This window comes from Pseudopipra pipra, chromosome 2 (assembly GCF_036250125.1).
Source record: "Pseudopipra pipra isolate bDixPip1 chromosome 2, bDixPip1.hap1, whole genome shotgun sequence".
Taxonomy (NCBI): Eukaryota; Metazoa; Chordata; class Aves; order Passeriformes; family Pipridae; genus Pseudopipra; species Pseudopipra pipra.
The window spans coordinates 108288956-108314731 of NC_087550.1; the positions used below are offsets into that span (position 1 = coordinate 108288956).

The following is a 25776-nucleotide window of genomic DNA, read 5'->3' on the forward strand; positions in this document are numbered from 1 at the left end:
TTTTCCTAAAACACTTCCAAAAAAATAAGAAGCCTTTAAGTCAAAAGCAAAGCAGCACCTGTGTTGCAGGTCTTTCATTCACAGGCTTTGTTCCTTTGTTTCTAAAGCAGTAACAGAAGCCTATCTACTTTTTTTTAAGCAAACCTGGCAAGAGAGCTTTTAACTTCAACACAGTCCCAATGGTTTGGAAATAAAAGAAAATTAATTTGTCAATATTTTCGAAATGGAACTCGTAAAAGCAGCAAACAGATGCCAAGTTTTAAGCCTTGCCTATCCAGAAAGAAAGTATCTGCAGAGTAGAGTTTTTATGAATGTATTTTCACTTTATAATTTATTCTTTTTAATCAATACATACTGTTTTCTAGAGACAGAACATTTTGTGAAACAAAGAGGCGCTCCTGCAAAACAACACGCTACAATCAGAGACCCTCCAGCTAAAAATAACAGAGCCCCTTCTCTAACAATTTCACAAGGTTCCCACAAAACATCAGGTAACCTATTCAGAATGTAACACTTGGAGTCCACCTGTTCAATCAGGTATCTAAATCACCTCCTTCCAAAAAGTGCACTTACAATCAGAGAAGGTGCAATTAAAGAATTTAAAGCACTTACCCACCACACCACAGATCATCTTGACTGATCAGAAGCAGCAGCACTTAATTCCAGGAATACTTACCAGATCACAGGGCAAATCATCTCTCAATGAGCCACAGGTTTAAGACATGGTCCACTACTGTCAAAATCAAGCAATTCTGAGGAATAAATCAACTAGTTTTATGCAATTCAGGCACACCCTCCTCCTCCTCATGACTTCAGGGAAAAAACAGTGAGCACTCAGCTGTTAGACTAGCACCTTTTAGCTTTGCGTGGTCTCCATCAGCACAATACACTTTACAAGTACCTTAACTTCTTCACAGTTTTTTTAAAAAATTGACTTTCAACTGCAATGATTTCTAAAGAATCAATGATTTCTAAAAGAATCAAATGCCTGATTAAAATATAAACCTGTCCTGAAATTGTGATAAATCCAATTCAGCAGAAGGTATGCAGAACTAAATTCTTACCTATGTTTACTGACCAAAGCCCAAACCCGAGGCTGCAGCAGATTTGTTAGACGAGAACGTGGTGAATGACAAACTGTGTGAGCAAAACAGGGCTGCAGCACAGCTGTGGAGCTTCCAAGGTTTAGATCATGCTGAGCTGATACAATCGAGGTAACTGAGAAGACAGACCAATGAAGTGTCTATTTGTGCATTTCCAGTTCTCCACCCTCTCCCAGAGCAGCGCCCTTCTGTGGAGGTTAGAGCAGGAGATGAACTTCTGTAATCCAGATACTCAATATCACTGCTAATAAGCAGGAAAGTCTGTCAGCCAGGCTACAACCCAAAGCAGGTAAGGTGACTTCTTTAATAACAACTTTACATTCAAATATAAGAGAGAAGTGGTAAGCTCAACTTCACACTCTGGACATCCCAACTGTTTCCATACCAGAAGCCGCACAGAATATCCATCATCTAAAAGGGGCTCCTGCTTATCCACATCCATGGGAACAGGATTTGGACCCCAGTTCATTATTCAGCAAACGCCTAATGAGCACCTAAACAAAAATCCCAAAAAAGCCCTGAAACAAATGTTCAAGTGGGAGACAAGAAACAAATCAGGCTATGAATGCCAAAAATGGCTGTATTTTTTAAATGTTTCCAACTACATACAAGAACAAATGCAGGATGTGATGTTTGCTTAGTTTTATTAATTTATTTTTGCAGGAATCTGCAACTTGGAGTATGCACTTTCTGGAGGTACCATGCATGCATAGCCTCTGAATGCTTTTATACAATTGCATCTCTTAGTAATAAGTTCATTCACAGCATACACAAATCTAGAATGTAGACACCATATATACAGGATTAAACAAGATCGTGTCTCCTTTCTTTAATGAAAAAATTTAACAGGGTTTCACACAGCAGGAAGTATGGATTAGATACACTGGTGCCACCATAAATAAATAAGTTTCAAGAACACAGTTTTTTAAAATTGGTTTCAAAGGTACTGGAAATCCAGGATTATAATATTGCATTAATGCCACTGATTTCTGATTATTCAAATCCAAGAAAAATATTTGCATTTATGGACATGAACAGCAATGAAAGGCCCAACTGAAGAAATGTGGCAAAATTCAGTTATGTCTGGGTTCACATAATATTGACATTTTGAAATGAAAACAAATGCAGCAGCACATAGAGACAGTACTGACTACAACATGTGATATCTGTGCCTTCTTTCCTTGTGGGATTTGGAGTCATGAAGTATAGAGCACGTAAATTCTGGGGTACCAAACGAGCTCTTGAATGGTTTGTGTCCAACTGTCCACGTCAGGATAGTCATTTTCACATTCTAAGGTACACCACTGAATTCTAAAACAAAAACTATCATCCTGAGGACAAGCTTGTTTTTAACATATTTAATATTCTCACATTCTTTTTAAAACATTCTTTATTGGGTTTATTTTGTCCCCATTTCAACTCAAGTATTTCTATTTCCGTTTCAAGGGATTTTACAATCAATAAAAAAAGTATTTAGGAATTGAAGTGAGAGATGTATAGCTGGGACAGAAAAAGTAACTGAAAGAAAAATTGGATTTTTTTAAAAAAAATGTGATTCAGTAGCATATCATAATCAGAAAGTACTGAGACCAGCTCTTTTAAGAATTATTACACCTTTTCACCACACCTCCCATTTTTCAAGGGAAACACACACATACCACAGACACACAGATACACAATTCAATCTGATCTAAGACTACATTTTACAAAGTACTTCCTTTTGCTTGACTTCCCACCCCTTTCCTCTTCACCCAAACAAGACTAATAATTACATCAAATGAAAAGCAGATCCAAAGTTCAGGATTTCTTTTGGTTTACTATGTTCTGAATAGTTTTCCACAAGCCCCACTCTAAATAAACTTTTAAAGAACTACAGTAGTATCCTATAATTAAAGGGAATTCATCTTAATAGCACAGTAAATATAAAATAAGCTTTATAAAATTTCAATGAACAGTGAGATCATTTTGAATAACTGAATGTCCAAGTCAGTTACAAACTCTACCAATCTAGTAGCATGGTTGAGGGAAAGCTCAGTCATTAAGGAAAAAAGAAAACACAAGTAGTGCATTAACTCAACACAACAGCATCAGCATCCCACCATTCTCACACACACACAGGTTGTATACAATACAGTGCATTTTGTATGCCAGCTGACATTAGGGTTTTATGTGCATTCAATAAATATTACATAAACCAATCTTTTTGGTATAATCTACAATTCAGTTGGGATGTGAATGGCATCACCTGCTTTCAGAAGGAAAATGGATCTTCCCATATTCAAAATACAATTTACATTCTAACAAACCAGCAATATTGAAGCACCATGTAAAGTCTACTATTCATGTTTGAGCATGGGCATTTACAAGTAAAAGAATACAACTGAGAGGTGTGGGTGTTGGTTTTTTTCTTCTTTTTTTGTACAAGCAACAAATGAGAGTAATTGAAAAACTGGGGTAAAATTATTGGTACAAAGGAATTCTTTTTCAATTTCGCAGTGCTTGCTCACTCTTCCAAAAAATATCTTGCTGTCGTGGCAGCCCTTCCTTCTCTTCCTCTGGTGAAGCTGGACTAAGATTTGCAAGTCTCCACATATGGTTATTGCAGCTTAGGGAATTAGTGGACTGGAGGTATATTTTCACAGCCCCCCCCTTCAAAAGTAGCATCTATTCTGTCTGAAAATGGCACAACTATATTTTTGCTTGACGCACCTACTCTCATTTGCTGACTGTCACTTCAGTTGCTATCTTTTTGTAATTCCAGCAAAAACAAATGGTTCTAGAACTTCAACAGAAGTACAAATGAACATAAAATTGAAATAATACAAAGGCAAAGGCATCAGGATAGAAAAGTCATGAAGTTACTGGTATTGTTTTGGGTAATTCATTATACAGCTGATAACTAGAAAACAGATGAGCCAGAAGCATTGCTGTTATCTCAGTTTTGTCAGACTGCCCACTGACATGCACAAAATTGGTATCTGCCTTCTGATTTCATTTGACAGTAATTTTTTTACTGCTTTCCACATGTGATGAGCTCCCCTCAGAGAATTATAAATTATCAGGAAGGAAGGAAAGCTATCTCTGATGCCTTTGACTTTGTTTTGCTCATCAGTGGTGCACACTGATTGCTGGATCTCTCAGCTTATTTAAAATTATCCTGAAGATTTAATTAGTGCAAGAACATATTGAAAAACGCCAGATAAAATATTGGTTCCTCTTCTAAAATCAATAGTTTGGTTATTGTTGTTTTTATAGACTGTGGGGAGAGAAGACACCAGATTGAGCAATGCAGTCAAGATGAGTTTTCCTCCACCCACCCCTTGGCAAATACTGCTTTATTTTAAATAAGGATTCAGACACATGATTGTTCTACCACAGCTTAACATGTTATCACACATCAAGTGAACTGTGGTAATTGACCATATGGATGTGGCTGCCATGAACTAAGAACAGCTTAAAAGGTAGTAATTTAAAACTGCCCTGGCAAGGTTTAGCTGGCAAACTTTGCCTTACAGTCAGAAAGTCAATTACCATAACTCAGCTGAGGTGCTTGGTCACGTCTGAATTGTGATGAAGTTACACCATAAAAACTCAAATGCACTGTACCAGTCTCTGACCAGTACACAGGAACATCTCACTCAGTCACACAGTTCTGTCACAGTCATTCAGCTGCCCAAACCCAAGTTTGAGTTCACAAGTATCGAGTGTTTTATTACAGCAACCTGAAGCATTCAAACAGATTGAACATCACCTTTATAATACAGTATATCATATGCAGAAAAGTACCAATATGATTTTCAGTTGCAAGTCTCGTGTTCTTCAACCTACGACAAGTATTTCCTGACCACAATAAAGAGAATGCAGTGTGTAACTTTTCAGGATCTGGCATCTGCTATTTTGTACAGGCTGGTTTATTACTAATGTGCAAATAAATCTTTACTGAAGAGCTGATTAATTATTTTTCAGCTAACTTTGATCTGGGGCACAAAGTACCTTCTGTGCTGTAAACATCATGAATTCTTCACAAATTGGAGGCTGAAAAGGCCTAAGGAACTCTTAGGTACAAACTCTTCTCATACACAACCATGGCTGAGCTCAAGTCTTGCAAACAGAATTTGGGGTAGCCTGTGTTTGGCATATGTCCCCGTGCTGTTACACAGCACAGGCTTAGAAGATTGTTGTATATAAAAGCATACTTTTAGCTTTGAAACACGACGGCCCAATGAAAGCATGCAGCAGTATTTTCATCTGTAATGTGGTAGAATTCATTCTCGGTTTATTACCAGTGTTGACACAGCCAGGTGAGCACTGTACAAGCAAACAGGATTGTAAAAAATTACCTCTGATTAAACTCTCTGTAACACTCATACGGTTTCTCATTTAGTCACCTCAGGTTACTATTTCAAACAGCAATTTTTTGTAGACATAAGTTACCCTGAAAAAAAGCAGCAATTACAAATACCCTTCTCCTTGTTTTTTTTTTTGTTTGTTTGTTTGTTTAAACATTGCAAATTTTATCATTGCATTTACCTGTCTTCTTTTTCAGTAGCTTACAATCTAGAAGCACAGGGAGCCTTTGTTTTCCAGCTAGCTGGGGCCAGGATAAGTCAGCTCTGGCTCTTCAGTTTTTCTGATTAAGTGTAACACTTCACACCATTACTAAGAGTCCTATAATTTTTTTAAAAAAAACAGTAGTTTTGGGTTGGTTTTTTTTTTAGAGCCACTAAGCAGTAACTATAACCACAGGACTAAACACCAGTAGTTATTTGCTTTCCTGCATACATTCTTCTCAAAATTAATCCTTGTACATTTTCAGGTTTCATTTTCTGCTCCGCTCACTGCAATGGGAAAGAATTTAACCCTTAATTTATTTATCTTTTAGTGTAGCAGAAGCAGAAACATCTTAACACATTACTCCCACCCCTTGCAATATAAAGATTGTTGACTGGCAAAGGCCGGGCAGATGGACTGAAAGGTTCCCCATGTTTCCTTCTCCTACAGCTGTCGGCTTGAGAGCCTGTTTTCAACCCAATGCAGCCCCTTCCTGAATTTCAGGTGTATCGTGGCATCTCACACTGTTCACAGCGATTCAGTGCTGGGTGATTTAGAAAGGTGCAGCTACCACAATTCCATGGAGCCCCTTCAAAGTCTTCATCTCTTGGCTGAGTCCGTGGAGTCTGTTTGGAGCTATTTTGATGCTCTAAAGAAAAGCCAAAAGAAAACATCTTATTTCAGAAGAGAAGGATTATTGTCAAGATCATACCTCTGGTTGGTCATCTAATTAAACAGTCTATTTTAAAATGAACATGGAAACCTTAACATTAAAGGTCTTTTCCTAAAGCACTTCTAATTCAGTTTGTGAAATCTGAATATTTAAAGTATTTCACTTCTGTAAAGAGTCACCTAACCATAACATCTTAAAAACAAAAAGAGCACTGCTGGGTCACTGATACTGCTCAAGGTTTACTGGCTTAACACATACAATGTTTGTTACGGGCACTGCAACACCAACCTGTTAAGGAATGACTTCACAGGTTTACATAGAGCAGTCCATTACCAAATTTTAAATTCCAATAGCCCTACTTTACCTGAAGAGAAAAACTACTTCTAACTTAGATTCTTCAAACAGTCTGATAGATGACACTTTTTCTGCATCTTTTCTAGCATTTATCCAAGCTGAAAAAAACACAATATAAAACGATAGGCCTGTTTCAAAATAAGACAACTACTTTTCTTCCTAATGGCTTTGCAGCAGGAATGTGTGTATGGGAAACAGCATTTAAGTCTGCTTTCACTCATAAAATCGGCATGTATGCAAATCATACATGAGGTCTTAACCCACAGAAAGACTTGGTTTTCCACATCTCCTACCACCACTTCAAGACCTCAGGTTATCTACTAAAAGCGACAAGTACTCCCAGGACGTAAGAGCACAATGTTGCACAAACTGTTAATATTCAAAACAATATTAACACATACCTAGAAGGTAAGGTTAAGACACTCATCTGCTAAACAAACATCTGTAGAGCAGCTTTATTATTATTAAAAGAGAACTTATGTACAACAAAGGTCTGCGATTTGCAGTTGCACACAAATTTGCAGCTGCACACAAGGAGCACATGTTGCTGCCTCATCTGCTAAAAATGCAGCAGACAGCTGACGACAACCTCAGTGGAAATAGTACTTAGGTTTGTCTTGATGCCTCAGAGCTTTTTGGATTTTTTTTTTTAAATTTTGCAGATTTTAGTAGTAGCTGTGTAGTGAGACAAAGGAAATAAAAGTGACCTCCTCACTCAGATGCAAGCACTCTCCAGCCCAGACGCTGTGCAGTCACATTAACAGTGCCCGACCTCAAACTCCTCCTAAGCAAGGGGCAGTGTGGGCACTTGACTGGCCAGATGGCAGCACAGAGCAGACCCTTGTCTGCCCACACTCGTCTGCCCGCCCACTTTCAACAGTTGAATGTTAAAGAATACTTGTTATGTAAGAAAAAAAAACAAACATCTTTTTAATGTCATCATGTTAAAAGCCAAACTCAGAATACAGTAGGCCAACCCTAAAACTGATCTCTAATAAGCTAACAGGCAAAACTGGGAAGGTAGTTGTACAAATCCTTACAAGGCATTATCTTTCCAACTGCCAAATACAATTAATTTGATGCAGGTTTTGCACATTAGTTTGCTTTGAAATAATAAATCAAATAGGTTAGTGTGGTAAGAGAATCCCTTCAAGTATCACAGCATAACAGCTCCTTAAATCAACCACATGATCTCTGCAATTTAACATGAATCCAGGCAGTTGCCTTCACACCATGGCTCACCTGCTGCTCTCCCAGCTTTCCTGGACACTACCACCAATGCAGGTAACTCATCCCAGTATTATCTTTTCTCTGAACCACAAACAGCAGTTCTGGGCCTTTTCTTTCTTTCAAAATTTCCACGCAATAATAATTTTATTACATTGAGGGGTAAAATACTTGCTTCAAAAGAGGGGGAAAGTTTTGTTACTTGAATTCAAAATTCAACTACAGAAACCTTTGTGAAGTGCTCATCAGCAACCAGAACTTATTTACAAAATTCATAGTGTCAAGAAGTCTATATAATTACTGATTCAGAAGAGTTACTTCTTTTCCACTAAGGAGTGCAGTACATGCTAGTTACAGTAAGAGGAGACACAGTACTATGAACCTTATCACACAACATTTTCAGAGAAAAGAAAATGTGTCAGAGTATAGAATCCCAGGATGGCAACTTCAGCAGAGAGATACAACATGTCTAAAAACTTCCACTAATCTTTGAAACCATTCTTTTAACAGATTTCAGGAAGAAAAATGGTCAAAAAATATCTGAGACAAAAGGTAGAGTTCTGATCTGAAATCACCACTAAACAGAGTTGAATTCAGAGAGTTACTGAGCTACACAGTGACTGTGTGTCTGCTTGGGATGTGTTGAGTCACTCTGGTACGTATTGACTGAATCTCCACTGGACAAGAAGTGAGACTAAATTACGTAGCTCTTATGCTTACATAAAACTGAAGTGTCCTGAGCTGGATATGAATCCTGATACTACATAATTAGCACTGAAAATTAATGAACCTATACAAGTGGGACACATCTCTTTTGACCAATGTGAGGAAGTGTCCTTCTTGGTCCTTAAAAATATCTGAAGCTCTTGCTGTGCTAAAACTTCAGGGCTACTGTGAAATTCATACTGTGCACAAAAATATAGGTATAAAGTGAGACCAGGTAAGTTAAAATATAATTAAGGATATAAACAAAAATTTAAAAAGCTGCTGTGACCAACTAAACTTGTATAAAAGACTCCAATTAAACTATAAAATCCTAACAGCACATATTAGAGGACAACTAAACAAACCTGACATAGAGCTTTTAACCTAGAAGTATTTAAAAAAGAAAAAACATTAGGAAGCTCAAGTAAACATGTAAAAATTTGTATATTTTCAACTCTTTTTCTAACAGTGAATAACAGTATTTATAGTCAAGGTTTTAACACAACATTAATTTGCAACAATCTGTCTGAGGAAAACAAGTTGTTGTCAAGATTAGTGCACTTATATAAAAGTGTTCTCATTTGATTTATATAGAAAGAAAAGTTAAATAAGTAGAATTACTTCCTGTCACCAAAGAGATTTTTTTAAAAACAAAAAAATTCGCTCAATGCAGATTAGGTAACTGGATGCATGTTTGTTAACCTACCCTTTTTATATGGCTTTGGTGGCACAACAGGACCAGGCTCTATGTTATCATAGAAGTTACACGTAGCTTTCGGATCAAAGTTTCCTGTCAGAAAAGTAAGAAAGTGTAACTTGAAGGTTATTTGAATTCCTATACCCATGATATGAACATCTAGAGGCTTCTGATTTTATACATCTTTTTATTATGACATTATATCTTAGCTTTTTCACAAGTTTTGACACATATTTTCAGTTTTGTGTCAATCCTAGTAATTTTTAGCAGGGTAATCCCATATTGAAGAATCAGCTCCAGCTCAACGTTTCGTATTGTTCTATGAAATGTAAATCTTTCTATAGGATACTTCCTTGATAAAAAAAGGAAGACTGTGCATATCCTAATCTATTTGATTCTATTTATGACAAGTTTCTGTTGCAAAAAAGATTTTGCAACAGATTTTTGTTGGCCAATTTGTTGGTTGCAACCTCCAGTTCTGTTCGGTATTACTTGGCCACAGCCTCTGTCAGCAAAAAGTTTAAATTTTAAGTAAAGGATCTTCACAAAGGAGTAATTTTTTTTTCAATATGGTCCTGACAAAGTCTCCACTTTCTTGGTAATGTAATTTAACTTGGCCAATGGAAATACTAGCAAGTCAAGTTTATTAAGTTGCAACTGAAAAAAACCCCACCTTTTAGAGGTAAGTTGTCATTGCTAATACAAATCGAAAAAAACTCCCAAGTATTCACATTTAAGCACATACCATATGAGAATCATAGGATCACTTAAGCTGGAAAGGACCTATAAGATCACTGAGTCCAACCATTACTCCAGCACTGTCAAGTCCAGCAACAAACCATGTTCCCAAGCACCACATCAATGGGATTTTTAAATACCTCCAGGGATGGCAACTCCACCACTTTCCTGGAGAGCTTGTTCCAGTGCTTGACAATGCTCTCCCAGAAGACATTTTCCCTAATATTTAAACTAAACCTTCCCTGACACAACTTGAAGCCATTCCCTCTCATCCTGTCACTTGTTACTTGGGAGAAGAGACCAACCCCCACCTGGATACAGCCTCCTTTCAGGTAGTTGTAGTGAGCAACAGAATCTCCCAAGCCTCCTTTTCTCCAGGCTAAACACCCCCAGCTCCCTCAGTCCCTCCTCACATGACTTGTGCTCCAGACCCTCCACCAGCTCCACTCCCCTTCTCTGGACACGTTCCAGCACCTCAGTGTCTTTCTTGCAGTGAGGGGCCCAAAACTGAACACAGGATTCAAGGTGTGGCCTCACCAGTGCCGAGTACAGAGGGACAATCATTGTCCTGGTCCTGCTGGCCACACTAGTGCTGATAAAGGCCAGGATGTCATTCGTCTTCTTGGCCACCTGGGCACACTGCTGGCTCATGGTCAGCCACTGTGAACCAGCACCCCCAGGTCCTTTTCCTCTGGGCGGCTTTCCAGCCACTCTGCCCCCAGCCTGGAGCATTGCACGGGATTGTTGTGATTGATGTGCAGAACCCAGGACTTGATCTTTTTGAACCTCCCACCACTGACCTCGTCCCATCGCTCCAGTCTGTCCAGATCCCTCTGCAGAGCCTTCCTACCCTCCAGCAGATCAACATTCCTGACCATATCCAAATTATCTTTTTTTTAAAAGTATCAAGTCAATACCTCTAGATTGAAGGAGATCAACTTCTTTCAGTGTACAGTCAACATTTATTTGGAGTTGTCTGTTGAGGCTTCTCAATCTGGTCATTTCCTCAGGCTAGAAAGAAACAACCCAAAATAGTCATTGTGGGAAAATCAGCATCTTATTTGAAACAGAAATAACATTGCTATATCTTTGTTAACAGCTTTATTAGAAACTGAGTATAGATAAGGCACTGAAAAAAGCCAATTTGCCCTCAAAAAACATTCTATTGGCATGTGAGGAGGAAAACAAACAAGTTACTTAATACTAAAATTGGTTAGTAAGACAACATAGCTGAGATCAAGTTTATAAAACCACACACCTTATAAAACTCTATAAATTGATGGCTTGCTACCTGAGTTTGCATCAAGATAATTAGAAAACAGAATACAAACTGCAGCCCACCTTAACTATTACTTGATTAAAACTAAGGTCAAAAGTTTATTTATTTGCATCACCCCAAGGAGCTTCAACAAGCCAAAACTTCTAGCTCAGTATATTTAAGTCATTTGATGCTGAAGGATGGTAATTATCCTTAACAGTAATCAGTTAAGTCCATATATTTACATATCATTAAGAACCCCTAAGTTACTGGAATATAAAGCATTCTTAATACTAGCAGCATTGATTACTAACACATATGTAGGAATAACTCTCTTATCTCAGGATGCATTCTGGCATCAGAGTCACAAAATCACAAAATGTCTGAGGTCAAAAGGAACCTCTGGAGGACACCTGGTCCAATCCCTCTGCGAAGATTCCAACCAGACTTTGTGCCACTGACAAACACTCTTGGCCTGGCTGTTCATCCAGTTTTCAATCAACCTCACTGCTCACTTGGCCCACACTTCATCAGCTTCTCTATGAAGATCTTATAGGAGACAATGTTGAAAGCCTTATCAAAGTCTAGACAGACAGTAATCACTGTCTATCTAGGTCATCAGGACAGACTTTTCATCCTAGAAGTTTATCAAATTGGTCAAGCTTGACTTCACCGTGGTGAATCCATGTTGATGACTTTCTTGTCCTTCATGTGCCTGGGAATGGTCTGCAGGATTAGCTGCTCAATCACATTCCCAAAGATCAAGGTGAGGCCGACCAGTCTGTAGTCCCCTGGGTCTTACCCTTCTTGAGAACAGAAGTACTATTTGCTCTCCTCTAGTCTTCAGGCACTTTCCCACACACCATTAATCAATCAAAGATTATCTAGAGTGGCCTTGCAATGACATCTGCCAGCTCCCTCAGCACTTACTGGCACATCTCATCCAGGATTATGACTTCATGTATGTCTGCTTTGCTTAAGTATTCCCTGACCTGATTATCTTAACTAAGGGTATACCTTCTCTGCCTCACACTTTTCCCAGGGTCTCTGGGACTTGGGATTCCTGAAGGACTGTAAAGACTGAGGCAAGGAAGTCATTCAGTATCTCAAGCCTTTTCCATGTTCTGTGTAACCAGGTCCCCATCTTGCTGAGCCCATGTTTTCACTGGGTTTCCTGTAACAAAAGCCCTTCCTTTTGTCTTTGACATCCCATGCCAGATCCAACTCCAGCTGGGCTTTGGCTTTCCCAACCTCATCCTTGCACACTCAGTGCCTCTGCATTTCTCCCAAGGATATACCTGCGAAATGCTGCCCTGACACAGGTGAGACATATAGCAGTCAGCAGCTCCTACTGTGCCTTCCAACCCACACCAGTGTGCACTGCTTATGTCAACATAGTGAGTAAGTCTGAACTGATTTGGTTAACAACTGCACACAGTGGAAGCTGTTTTTCAGCCACATAAACTCCCTTATCAGAGCCATACAGTTGTTTGAGCTAGAGTCACTTGCAGGTGGAAGTCACACAGATAAGAAGAATCAACAAGGAAAACAGGAGAGGGAGGTGCCAACTATTTGAGCCAACACTGCCAGTGAGAAGTCACTTGGCACATCCTGCACATACCAGATGAGAAATACCATCTATGAGATGCAACTACTGCAACAAATAAAATACCTTTAAAAAAAAAGTTAAACCCTCCTGCATGAACATCAAGCACTACCATGGCTCAGGCTCATTGAGTAGACCTGGATATACTTTTATAGGTTGTTAGGAAAGCAACTATATTCAGTTCTGTAGTCCACAAAAGCACATGCATACAACTTTCAGAAGTTCTGTTGTGAACACTAAGAAAGCTGGACACGTTTCATAAATTACAAGATTTACCTTATGGCAAGTCAAGAACTTACAATAAATTATCACCAAAACCTCAAGATTTTATACTCAAAAGTTTTTGTACAGTACTTCATTAGAAAATAAAAAATAAATCTGTATGTTGAATTAAAATACTAACAAATTGCTTACTGTTGGAATTGCAGTTGTACAGCTCACTCTTCGAAGCCGCCTCTGCATTAGATCATGCTCCATACCATTGACTTCGGTTTTCAGGCGTTCAAGCTCTTCTTTCTCAATCTTCAGTTCCTTTGCTAATCTCTCCATCCTTGCTCGTTGATGTAACAGCAAGGCTAACGTTTTACATAGATGAAATAGTTACTAACACATAAAAACTTTGAAAACTGAATTCTTAATTTATGCATAAGATTCATGAGTGACCTTTCTGGGAAAAAAAAGTGATTGTAAACATGCAGCCAAGTATCAGTGTGAAGATGCTTTCATGCCAAATGAACTACAATTTAGAACACAGTTCTTCCAGAATTAAAAATACATTTTTAGACAGTAACTTGAAGTTGATATTACCATTTTGGTCAAAGCTTCTTTTTTTGCATTTGGTCTTTCTCGTCTCAAAAATACAAAGGCACCTGTACAAGGAGACAGCTTCTCAGGATGAAACAGCAACCTAGTCATTTTAATACTCTACTGACAAAAAAAAAAATAATAAAAATACCAGAGGTAAGATCAGAAGGTAACACACACTTCATACCTGCTGCTCAACAGCAGCTGATACATCAGCCTTGAGACATCAGCCAAATGTCAGTCCTAAATTGGTTTTTTCCCATTGCTATTACAGAGTATGCTATAGCAACTTTAAGTAGTCTTAGCTTTTCAGGAATCCTTTAAGTTCAGGAATACTTTAAGTTCCCCAGAGTTCAAAGGCAAAACTATAGAACTTCAACAAAATAGCCTAGAGAATCCAGGAAATAAAAAGTGGGGTCAGCCTAGGTGCTTCAAACTCTAATTCTACAACAGAGCTGATTCCTCTCACCTCTCTCTGCTGTTAGTCATGCTCTCATTTTTGTCTTGGTACTGAAATTTATGATTGTCACAAGTTGAAGTTGGGCTCCCAGAGAACCAAAGAAAGCATTCTGACTACCTAAAAGATAATACTCAGTTTCCTCAGGAAGAGCATTTCTCAGTATTTCATCCTGATGTAGAACTGGCCAAGTTAGTGTGATGCTTAATCCTTTCTGATCTGGCTGGTTTTACCTGATTGAAGTCTGCTAGGATAGAGAAAAATAAGACATTTGATGTGGGTATTCAGACAAACAAGCAGCTCATGTAACAGTGTTCCAGCAAACTGTTCAAAATAAAGATGTTGTTGAACCTTCAAAATGCAGTTTTATAAAAGGCTCCAGCCAGCACTTGCTCTTTTCTTCATCCCTATCCAACAAAGGCAAAGTACATAATATCACAAGAGTATTTGCACGTGAGCCAAAAAGTAGTTAGAAAAATAAACCACATGACAACTTATTGCAGAACAACAAAAAAAACCTCAACCAGGAGCTTTTAAGGGGTTTTTGTCAGATGTCAGTATTCTGCACAAAAATGTACCACTATACTTTGGATTTTATATGGATCTACCAATTCACAGCCAAAGAATAAACACTGAACATCCCATCCAAGAATAACATCAGGTGTTTTTATACTACAGGCACCAGTACTACTGAACAAAATTGTTCTCTCCTTTTTTTAAAGTAGCATAGTCATGCAAACAGAATTAAGAAAAGACAGTGCAGATACCAGGCTGTGTGATTTTCTACTATTATTACCAAACCTTGTCTTTGTGTGATTCCTCCAACTTAACATGGTATGACTACATTTCATAGCTTCACATTATACTCTCAAAGTACAACTCAAACATGACTCATACTACAGAGAAACAGCACAAGTACAGAGAGCAGAAGGAATTTTTGGTAACGCTTTTCACAATGATTCGCATGAAAGAGAAAATTATACAAACTTGTTCTACGTATTAAGCTGTTAAATATACTCTTCTTTAGGATTCCTTTTGTTGCAGTAAAGAACATAATGTTTATTCTTCTACAACTTATTTCTGTCAAGACTTCGCAGTGCAGCAATACCAAAGGCTCTGGTAGGTATTGCCCCAAATGCAAATGGCCCAGAAAGCATATACTAACTAGTTCTATTTAGTTTGTTTTTCAAATACAAAAAACTAGTCAAAGGCACAAAGGTAAAACCCGATTTTTACATTTCAGAACATGTTTTTCAAAGCTATGTGAAGCTACTTGTAGCTTTCTCACATAAATGACAATGTTCACTGAAGCTGTAATAGGAACATTACCAAACGTGTTTGGTTACAGATCTACTGGCAATCTTTCTTACTGAAGAACTGGGTCTAAAGAATTTCTAATTGGGTCTGCCAGGTACAAACCAGCACTATTTCAGCTTTCTAAAGTTAAAAATGGATAGAAGAAACAAGAGAGGAATAAACTCTCTTTTCAAAACACAAATTTGGAAAATAATTGTTGCTGGTTGTCATTCTGTCATTATCCCAAATGACTTGCAGACTGATTAATTTGCTCAGTTTAAAACTTTTCAAATCTACAAAGCAGAAGACTCCAAGAGAAGTAGTTTTCAGCTAAAATTTCAGTTAAATTTCACCTTTTTTTTCTTTACTGATTTACTGAATTCTTCATTTATGTACAGCATTAAAATTATGTTCTATCCCTACACAGCAGAACACACATCTTAAAATTTGTCTGCCAATCTCTTCCTCCTCTTTGAAAACTCCAAGTGGGAGAAGCAAACTTTGGATTAAGTTCTTCAAAATAATTATTTTCATACCTTTCAAAACTAAATTATTATTGGTATTGACAAGGTTTTTTTAGCTGCAATCCTACCTCCTGCCTCTTGCACTTAATATTCTTCAATCTTCACCAAATAAATTGGATTTAAATGCCAGTGCTTCAGGTCTTATAACACATTTGAATAAAGAACAAATACAAAAAATTTTAAAAATGCACATGGAAATTTATGACAATTCTTCAAGGCAGAATTTACAAACCAGACACACAGTGTATGAAGACCACTTACTTTTAGCTGCAGTGTTTTGTTTTAAGGAAGTCCTCTAACACCAAAAGCATAGCAACTTTTAAGATACTCAGAAATTCTTTATGCATTAGACTGAAAATTAGCAATTTTTAAAAAAAATCAGAATAAACTCATTCCATGATTTTTGGTGCAATTTCTACTTTTCTCTGTACAGGTTCCAAAATTCTCACTTCGTAAGTAGTAAAATCAAGCTGAAAATGCATTTTACAACACCACGATTCGCAGGGTTAAACATTTACCTTGAGTGTAAGCATAGTCATCCGATCCAGAACTAGAACTTCTCTGATATTTATGGCTTCCTTTTTCTCCTCCAGATCCTGGGATTACAGAAATAGGCTGAATAGGTTCTGGTGCTGCAGAACGCTCTTCTTGGTCCACTAAATTTAAAAGATTCTCAGTCGGTGCTCGACCTACTGTGATTTTAAAAATGGTTGGGTTTGGCTGAGATACCATTACCCGAGGAGACTGTGTTGGTGCACCTGTAGGTCCAGTTGGTTGAGTGTAGGTAATATATACTGGATTAACACTAAATGGAGGTTTGGGTTGCCCCGACATACCTCTTGACGGAGAGCTTGAAGGAGGAGTAGTGGGTGCATACAGCGGGTGCTGGTTTCGTTGAGATGGTTGATTACTTATTGGTGAAGGGCTTCTGTTCATTGCAGTCCCAGGTCTTTGCGGTGGCTCAACTGTAATTTCTATTTTATTCATGGAACCTTTGGATAAACTAGGTCCAGCAAAAGGAGGAAGGTACGACACAGAGTGACTGCCTTGTTTTTGAAAAGTCTGGGATGCTTGCTGATATGGATGGGGTGGGACAGTTGAAGGGCTAGGAGGCATGAAAACATGTGAACTCTGATGACTCAGCTGAGGAGGCTGAACTTGGTGTTGAGGAGAGCCAAAGGGAGAGGGACACTGGGATGCCGGTGGCGATCGAAAAGCCGACTGAGGGATCTGGGGCTGTTTCGGAGAATACTGAGAAGGTTGGTAGTTCTGTTGATGTGGATATACAGGTAGAGGACGGGGAGTATAATGTGGAACTGGGCCCTGTGGCGATGAATGCCACTGTGTATTCTGAGGAGTCTGTCGTCCTGAAGAACTTTGAGATGTTTGTCTTATATAAATAGAGCCAGGAGTCCCATAAAGATTGCTTGGAATCTGTGGAAGAATTTGTAGAGCTCTGGGTACGCTCTGTCCAGAGGGGAGGTTTTGTGATACTGTAACAGTAATGGGATTTGTACTGTACCGAGGTATGTGCATATACGTGGGAGGAGGGCCTTGCATAGCAGACGTGTTCATTCCTGGTTGTATGGAAGATGGCTGTGGAGGTGGCTGTGGAGGAGGAGTAGCTGCATTTCTATTCTGGTCATTCATGAAAAATGGATTGTAACTAGGAGAAGCTGCCACAACAGCGGGAGCAGAATGTGGTTCTTGAACTAAGCAGATGAGCTGTTTACCTGCTGTGCGCTGAGGGTCAATGTGTCCATCGCTTGAGCTGTGTACCAGTGTACGACCACCATTAAGTTGAGCTCCATCCCCCGCGTGATAGCTGGTATGAGGATGAATACCCAGATTAATGTGCAAAAGGCTATTTCTGTTCATTCTGGTGTCATCAGGGCTGTGGTACTCCATGTACAAGTATTTGTTGCTCTCCTGTGCAAGGGCTCGACAACAGGCATCGAGGTTGTTGTTGTTCTAGGAGTAAGAAGAGACATCTATTACTGTCACATAGCACAAGGAAAAGCCACTGCTCAGTGTTCAACAAGCCTTCAGCTGATGCCACAACCAAGCCCCAGCTTGAACACAACTAGGGAGAACATTTGATACATAGGAATTTTGAAATAAAGGTAGTACCTGCTAAGTCACGGTATGCAAGTCGTACATAGCTCACGTTGCATCTGGAAAAATGCTCTGGTAACACGAGCTACACTATGACATATTAAAAAAAAAATCAAGTCCACTTTTGGGGAAAACAATGGTTAGAATTCTTCACATGTTCTTCAAGGACCAAGTCGGTACAATTAGATACTTCTAGTAACAACACAAATCAAATTAAACTAGATCAAAATTGGAAACTCTGGAAAAGCAAAACAAAAATGCAGATGACATTTTAATGTTTACCCAAGTGGTTACTGTTTTCATTTTTCTTTTACTACTTGAATATTTCTCTTTACCTGAAATTTTAAAAGCCCAACATTTTAGGCCAGCTTTTATTGATAGAACAGTATTTAATGACTTAAAGAAGCAGTCCAAGTCAGTACTGCTTAAAGAAGTACTGCCAATTCCATAAAGCACCTTAAAATTCTAACAAAATTTCAACTGCCTTTAAGAATTTCAAGCTTAAGGCTAAAAAAGGTTTATTCACACATCAGTGAGGAAACCAAATAACCCCATAAATGTTTGATTTGTTCTTCAGTGCTAGCAGTTGAAACTATACAGACAATAAATTATGAATCAAATGAGAAATCTAACGGGGAATTCCCTTTCCCTTCTTGCCCTCTCCCCTCATTTTAGCTTAACCTCGTCTTATTAGAAGAACAACACAAATGATGGCTTTTCCAAAGGAATAAAATCACTAGAAGGCATTCCAGATGGTGGATTTTTTTTCTCTCCACTTTCTCATATAACAGCCTGTATCAGCCGTGGTTCAGATTTTAATTTAAACAGTAGTTAAAGAAAACAAATTTCACCTTAAATTCAACTCAATCTGATCCTCAGCACCCAACCTTTGTTACCTATAATCCAAGACTGGTGCCTTCTGTGACAGAGCACCTTCTTCCAGAACAAGTGTGTACATATTTATAGACACATACACCCCCACCTTCCTCAGTGTGCTAAAATTACCATTCTAAGGAATATACATTAATAATGGTTTCACTTCTACTTTAAACACTATCCCTATATAAAGTTTTATACATAATAATACACATATAGCCTTGCAATACAATTTTCATGTTACATTTCTTTTCTAAGGGACCAATAGCTAATTAGTCTTAATACTAGAGTGAAGATAAATTTCATGATTTCACTAACAGATGAATACACGTAATTCAGCACTTTGTCATATGAAGACTTACTACTGAAGATAACAGAAGACAGAAGAGTCCAGCACTTAAATATGAATGGCTCTCACTCTATGGATACTTCTCTCTGACAACTTCCCTTCACGTTAAGCTCTCCTTCTAGATCCCAATGGTCAGTGGGAATATCCAGATATATCACCAAAAATTTAAGATCAGAATACGTGGGCACCAGATCCTGTAATAACAATCAGCACCACAGTGCTAAGACAGCAACCTCAAAGTTCACCACTACCATCAGCCACTTGCCATCTGAACAGAACTTCATAAACAGAGTCCTCAGCTTCCTCAGGTCACTTGGTCAGGGCGCAGGTAGAAAGAATGTAGACAGGACAGGCCCTAACCTGATTTGATCAGGGTATGGAATATATTTGTCGTTTCAAAGGACCTTCAATTTTTGACAGGTCTAAAACTCAACCTAATTTAAATCTTGAGTATTTATTGGAAAAAGTTAAAGAAAACCAGCTCGTGCATCCTTAAATAAAAAGTGGGTTTGGAAACAAAATCTACACTTTAAAAAATAACAACTATTTGCCATGTAATGTTAACCAGCTACCCAGAATGCCCTATTACAGATACAGAACACCATATGCTTCTGCAGCATTAGGGGTTCTTTAATTTTATTGTTTAAAGACGACTATGACAAACACAGTTCATCAAAATGATCATGTACTTAACAGTGCAGAAGAAATGACTGTCAGGACAAATAAAGCTTTAAATTACTGGGCTTCCCCTGCTTTACATTTGTGTGAAAGCAATTAATTTGTATTTGTATGGTTTAGAAGACACATAAGGCAAAAATTACAGCCACTGTTCTAAGCAAGCCTGCTCATCTGCCAGGGACAGGGAGGATGCAAATACAGTTTTGTTATGTTAGCCATGGCTACAAGAAGGCCAAACCAGATCTTGTATGTTTCTGTTCCATTCCTGAATCTTCCCATCAACTGAAGGTATTCCCAGATGACCACTACTTTGCAAAATGATTTATATGTGATTTTAGATGAAGAATGGAAGGACAAAATGGAAAGGAAAAGGTAGGGAGAGGAGGAGGGGGGAGAAGAACCATCACCACCTGACTTGGAAACAGAGAAGTAAAACTAAACCTTTGGAGAGCCCTGGCAGAAAGATGACATGAAGATGAAAAATCTTAAGATTCCTAGCTAAGGCCAGCTCCTCATCTTCCAAGGAGAGTCACTGTTTGCTAAAATCTTCTTCACTATGTTATTTATGTAGCCATCATCAATAAATATCCCATTAACCACTTCCCTTATTCCCCATATGCATAACCGTCGCAGGTTGCACAGACAAGGAAAAACTATCAGTGGAAAAAAAAAAAATCACAAGCCTAAATGAAGAATGACAAAAAGTTTTATCCCTAAAACACAGGACAGAAATGCAATTAGTGGAATCTTCCAATCTTTGAAAATAAAACCAGGGGAATGGAAATCTGTGCTCCACGTACACTACTGAAAAGGGTTTTCATGCTAAAGCACAATCCCCAGACTGTACCGTACCTGAAGCATGCACTGAGATACCACCCCTTCGGGTATCTCAGGGAAACGCTGCCGGAGATCATGGAGTACCTGCACGTCAAGTTGTTGACTGCCCTGCGCCATGCCAGATGGATGATGTTCCAGATTACCAAAGAATGGAAGTCAACAGGCTTTCCAGTGATTATGGTCTTCTGAGGCTTCTGGCATTTTCTGTAAGAAACAAAACAATTATCTTTTAAGCCATCATAACTTTTCCTCCTTCCCAAACTGCATGTGTAGAAAAACTACTGCATTCGATTTTTAGATCTAGCTATCAAGAGAGACAACAGGTTAAACACAGGAGTAGGAATAATCATGTCTCACAGTTTTAAATTAGAACACTCATTGTTCCACAGGTAGGTCCTATATGACATTTCACTGGAATGTGCTACTTCAGGTCTTTACTCAGTCTCATTGTCGCACCACATACACATAACTTTAATTCATTTGACCCACATAAAATGGAACTGTTACATATTTACTCCCAGTGATACCCTGAACAGTTTGCAGGAAAGTCTGAAGTTATCACAAAGCACAGATGTCTGTTATTTACAACATGTTAGAAATAACAGGTTGGAAAACTAAGTAGCACAATTATCCAAAATACTCCTCTACTAATAGGGCTTAAACTCTTTTGTCTTTACATCACTAGAAATCCAAGAGGTCAGAAGCAAATTTTGTGAAACATAACAAGAATTAAACAGAATTTAAAGAGTTCTTGTTAAGATTATGGGGAGAATCTATTTAATATTTTTGTAAAGCACCTGTTAAATTCATGCTACTGTGATTAGTGACAAAAATAACCCTCTTTCCATTTCAGGATTCTTGCATTCAACATCAAAAAGATTCTATCTGAATTTTAATACCCACAGACTACTAGAAGGCAAATACAGTCTGAGTCAACAAATGCTTTTCTCGCTTGTGGCTCATCATCACAGCAGTAATCAAAAGGCAGCTGCAATCTAAGCAAAGATTCACAAAAACTTTGCATGAAGGTGGTGTATGACACAGCCCTTCTAACACATCCATCATTGCTAAGCTTCAAAAGCCTTTCCAACAATACTGCTCAGCTGAATTCTTAACTGCAAGAATGCAGTGCTGTGTTCAAAAAGGAAATGAGAGTCAGATACCAGCAGAGTCGGTGTTCAAGTAATATATTAGCTACCCAAAATCCCAAGCTTAAATCATGCTTATCTCAACCTCAGTGCAACTGTGGTGGCACACAACACAGGTATTCCAACCAGCTTTCCACCTGAGCTCAACTTCCAGCAGCAGTCCAGAGCAGCACAAAAGATTAGCAATCATATACATCTCTGTGCACTAATAGATTCCAACAGCTTCCCATGTCTTTCCTTTGAAAATCTCTTAGTTTTCAGAGGCAAGAAAACAGAACACAGTTCTTCAAAGAAAAGTAAAATGTCAGGTTTAGGGTAAAAAAAAAACCAAATCAACTTTGGTAAAAGCTTTTAGAGGTAAGAACAGCAGAAGTCCACTCCCGTCCACCATCTGGGTGTTTCGTATGTGGACAACTCTCAGCTGCCACCAGCACTCATTAAACACCACATGTGCTCAGGGTTCCTCCCTGTCCTACCTCATATTCCAGTATCCAATATTACACCTGTCACATCACAAACCTTTTCAAGATAAATGAGACAAGTTTAAAGAACAGTGAGATATGTGAATCATCTTGCTGTGACTTAAGAAATACTGCAATAAACTTACATTGTATAATCACAATGCATTTTTGTCCACTGCAGTAATGCTGCAGACTCCTTTCATTTTAAAAGGAAATGAGCTTCCACTGACTATAAGAGCCAGCTGAAAATTCCTATCTACACTCACAGTAGGGATTTTTTATAAAACTTAGTTTTTTTGTAAGTGACAAACAAACATCATAATCTGAAAGGCAGACCATCAGCACAATACTCAAAGAAAACCCGACAGCAAGCAAGGTCTATGTGGTTCTAGACAACCCTCCTTTTCCCAGGAGGAAGAGGCTGAAATGTAGTAATGGAGGGGTACCCTACCAGAATCAATTGCAGTTAAAACCCCTTTAGAATAACAAATGACAGTATCTGAAACAGAAGACAATAATTTTAAGAATTTCATTTGCATGAGCAAGAGCTTTTGCATCACTTCTCTCTTCAAATAAAAATTCCAACATAACATGGGTGAGCAGACTGGAGATCCATCGTCAATACGTGCGATGTTTTTCTACAATGGTTTTAAAATAAAGTTCAATTTTTTTAATGTTTTCCAACACTTCCTGAATATGTGTGGTGAGCAGAGGCATAATACAAAGTAATTGGCAGTTACTGGCGAACTACGAATTTTATCAGACTTCCCAATGCAATGCACAACAAATTTCCATTTTCATTCTGAAGAGTTGAAGCTTCCAGCCTTTACAGTTACACATAGAGCCTTGAAAAGAAACTCAAAACAACTGCTGAGAAGCATGAACAAACACACAATCATTCAGAACTCCTTGGATTACAAGGCTGAACTACTGTGGAAATTTGTCAGGTTTTTTTCCCAGTCAATACCACAAAATTCACTACTGTCATTATCTAGCAGCCCAGCCTTTTGTCCTGTGTATTGTCCAGCATTTTGTACTGCAAATTCTGCTTGACCTGCCTACAACTGCACATTTTCCACTCTAAGCAGGCACAAACTGGCTGGAATACAATACCCACTTCCCATGTTGCTCCACAGCACGTGGCAGGCGGAGAAGCAAGTTATTCAGAGCCAAGAGCTTACAGCACAGGCCACACAGCTAAGATGCTTGGACAAGAACTCCTGCTGAGCCACAACAGACTAAGAAAGCAATCCTTCAAAGACTTTCTTCCACAGCATCCACAGGCTAAGGGACACACTGAGGTGCATTATATTACCAGCCTTATAATTACTGAAAGTTCAATGCGTCAAAAACCAACCCAAAGTCACAATGAAAGCAAGATCTGTAATTTTCAGAAATGAGCTGAAGGTGCCCAAACTCCAAATGGAAAGTATTTCATGAGGATGGAATAAATTAACACTGCCACAGACATGGCAATTCTAAAGGCAAAACCAAAGCACATTGTCACAGAATTGGTCCTGCTGTGTTAACACACAGACGAACTCAAGAGCCACTAGTGAATCTTGTGGATTATGCAAACCATGACTCAAGTCCTAAACAAGTATAACAATCAGTTTTTCACACCTTTTACATGCCCAAATTAGATGTACAGGAAAACACTATCTTTAAATTTAATCTTCTTTCCTTAAGCCATTTGTGTACCTTCCAAGTTAAGAAAACAACTAACAATTCCATCTATCAACCAATGCCACTTCTCTGAAAGATTGAAAAAATAAAAAAAAGTAGAATTACTGTAGTCTTGCTACACCCCACAGATGTGTCCAGATATGTACAGAAGGAAATTTATTTCACTACTGACATTTTTTAAGCGTTAAATCACCTCAAATGAAGATATAGAAATCATCAGGAATTAAATTCAATTGAAAACTAAATTAGATCAATATACACTATCTGAAAATTTATAAATTGTACTGATATGCACTTATGCAATTACAATGTATGGAGCAACTACAATAATTCCTGAGTGAATTTCCAGAAAACAGGTTACCTGAAGATAGTTTCTCAGGCCTCATCAATTTAAAGTTGATTGTTAAGAGTTTTATAACAACAATCAGGCAGTGAAGTGTTAAGAGATAAAACACAACAAGACAAAACACAGCAACAAAAAAAAAAAAAAAATCACTTTAGAGAATCATAAATATTCTGAGTTCAAAAGGACCCACAAGGATCAAAGTCCATCTCCTCGCCCTGCACAGGACACCCCAGGAATCACACCATATGCCTGAGAGTGTTGTCCAAATGCTTCTTGAACTCTGGCAGGTTTGGGGCTGTGACCACTTCCCTGAAGAGCCTGTTCCAGCACCCAACCACCCTCTGGGTGAAGAATATTTTCCTGATATCCAACCTAAACATCCCGTGACACAGCTTCATGCTGTTCCCTAAAGTCTGGAAGATGACCCAGAGGGCTGGGCAATCACCACCCACATGAAGTTTAACAGAGACAGTGCTGGATTCTGCACCTGAGACGAAGCAACCCCAGATGTACAGACTGGGGAATGAGATGCTGAAAAGCAGTCTGCAGAAAGGGACCTGGGGGTCCTGGTCGATGGCAAGTTGAATGTGAGTCAGCAGTGCCCTGGCAGCCAGGAGGGCCAACTGTGTCCTGGCAGCATCAGGCAAAGCATCTCTGGCTGGTTGACAGAGGGGATTGTCCCGCTCTGCTCTGCACTAGGGCAGCCTCACTTTGAACATTGTGGCAGTTTTGGGCACTGCAATATAAGAAAGATATTAAGTTATTAGAAAGCATCCTAAAAAGGGCAACAAAGATGGTGAAGGGCCTTGAGGAAAATCCATACAGGGAGTGGCTGAGGTCACTTAGCTTGTTCAGCCCGGAGAAGAGGAGACTGAGGAGAGAAATCATTGCAGCTACAACTTCCTCATGAGGGGAAGAGGAGGGGCAGGCACTGATCTCTTCTCTGTGGTGACCAGTGACAGAACCCAAGGGAATGGTCTGGTGTTGTGTCAGGGAAGGTTTAGGTTGGATATCAGGAAAAGGTTCTTCACCCAGAAAGGTGGTTGGGCACTGGAACAGGCTCCCCAGGGAAGTGGTCATGGCCCCAAACCCACTTGAGTTCAAGAACGTTTGGACAATGCTATCAGGCACATGGTGTGATTCTTGAGGTGTCCTGTGCAGGGCCACAAGTTGGACTTTGAGGATCCTCGTGGCTCCCTGTCAACTCAGGATATTCTATGATTCCATTATATACACTTCTATAAATTGAAAACCATTCAGTAAATTACATTTTTGGTAATTTCTGGA

At 38.7% G+C, this 25776-nt stretch overlaps 1 protein-coding gene across 4 annotated transcripts in view; it reads right to left on the bottom strand.

Annotated features, from left to right (window-relative positions):
* Positions 1-1730: 1730 nt before the first annotated feature.
* Positions 1731-25776, bottom strand: part of TAB3 (TGF-beta activated kinase 1 (MAP3K7) binding protein 3) — a 43777-nt gene continuing 19731 nt past the window's right edge. Inside the window, exons 1-7 of one of the 4 annotated variants that reach the window (XM_064646836.1) lie at positions 20864-20997; positions 18124-18198; positions 16512-17964; positions 13327-13487; positions 10966-11059; positions 9320-9403; positions 1731-6303 (exon numbers count right to left, since the gene is read on the bottom strand). In XM_064646836.1, coding sequence (XP_064502906.1) covers positions 6155-6303; positions 9320-9403; positions 10966-11059; positions 13327-13487; positions 16512-17901 — 1878 coding nt within the window. In that variant the 5' untranslated portion in view covers positions 17902-17964; positions 18124-18198; positions 20864-20997 and the 3' untranslated portion in view covers positions 1731-6154. Of the gene's footprint in view, positions 6304-9319; positions 9404-10965; positions 11060-13315; positions 13488-13720; positions 14421-16511; positions 17965-18123; positions 18199-20863; positions 21053-25776 lie in introns of those variants that run through there. The other 3 variants (XR_010428592.1, XM_064646835.1, XM_064646837.1) reach the window with 3 other exon arrangements.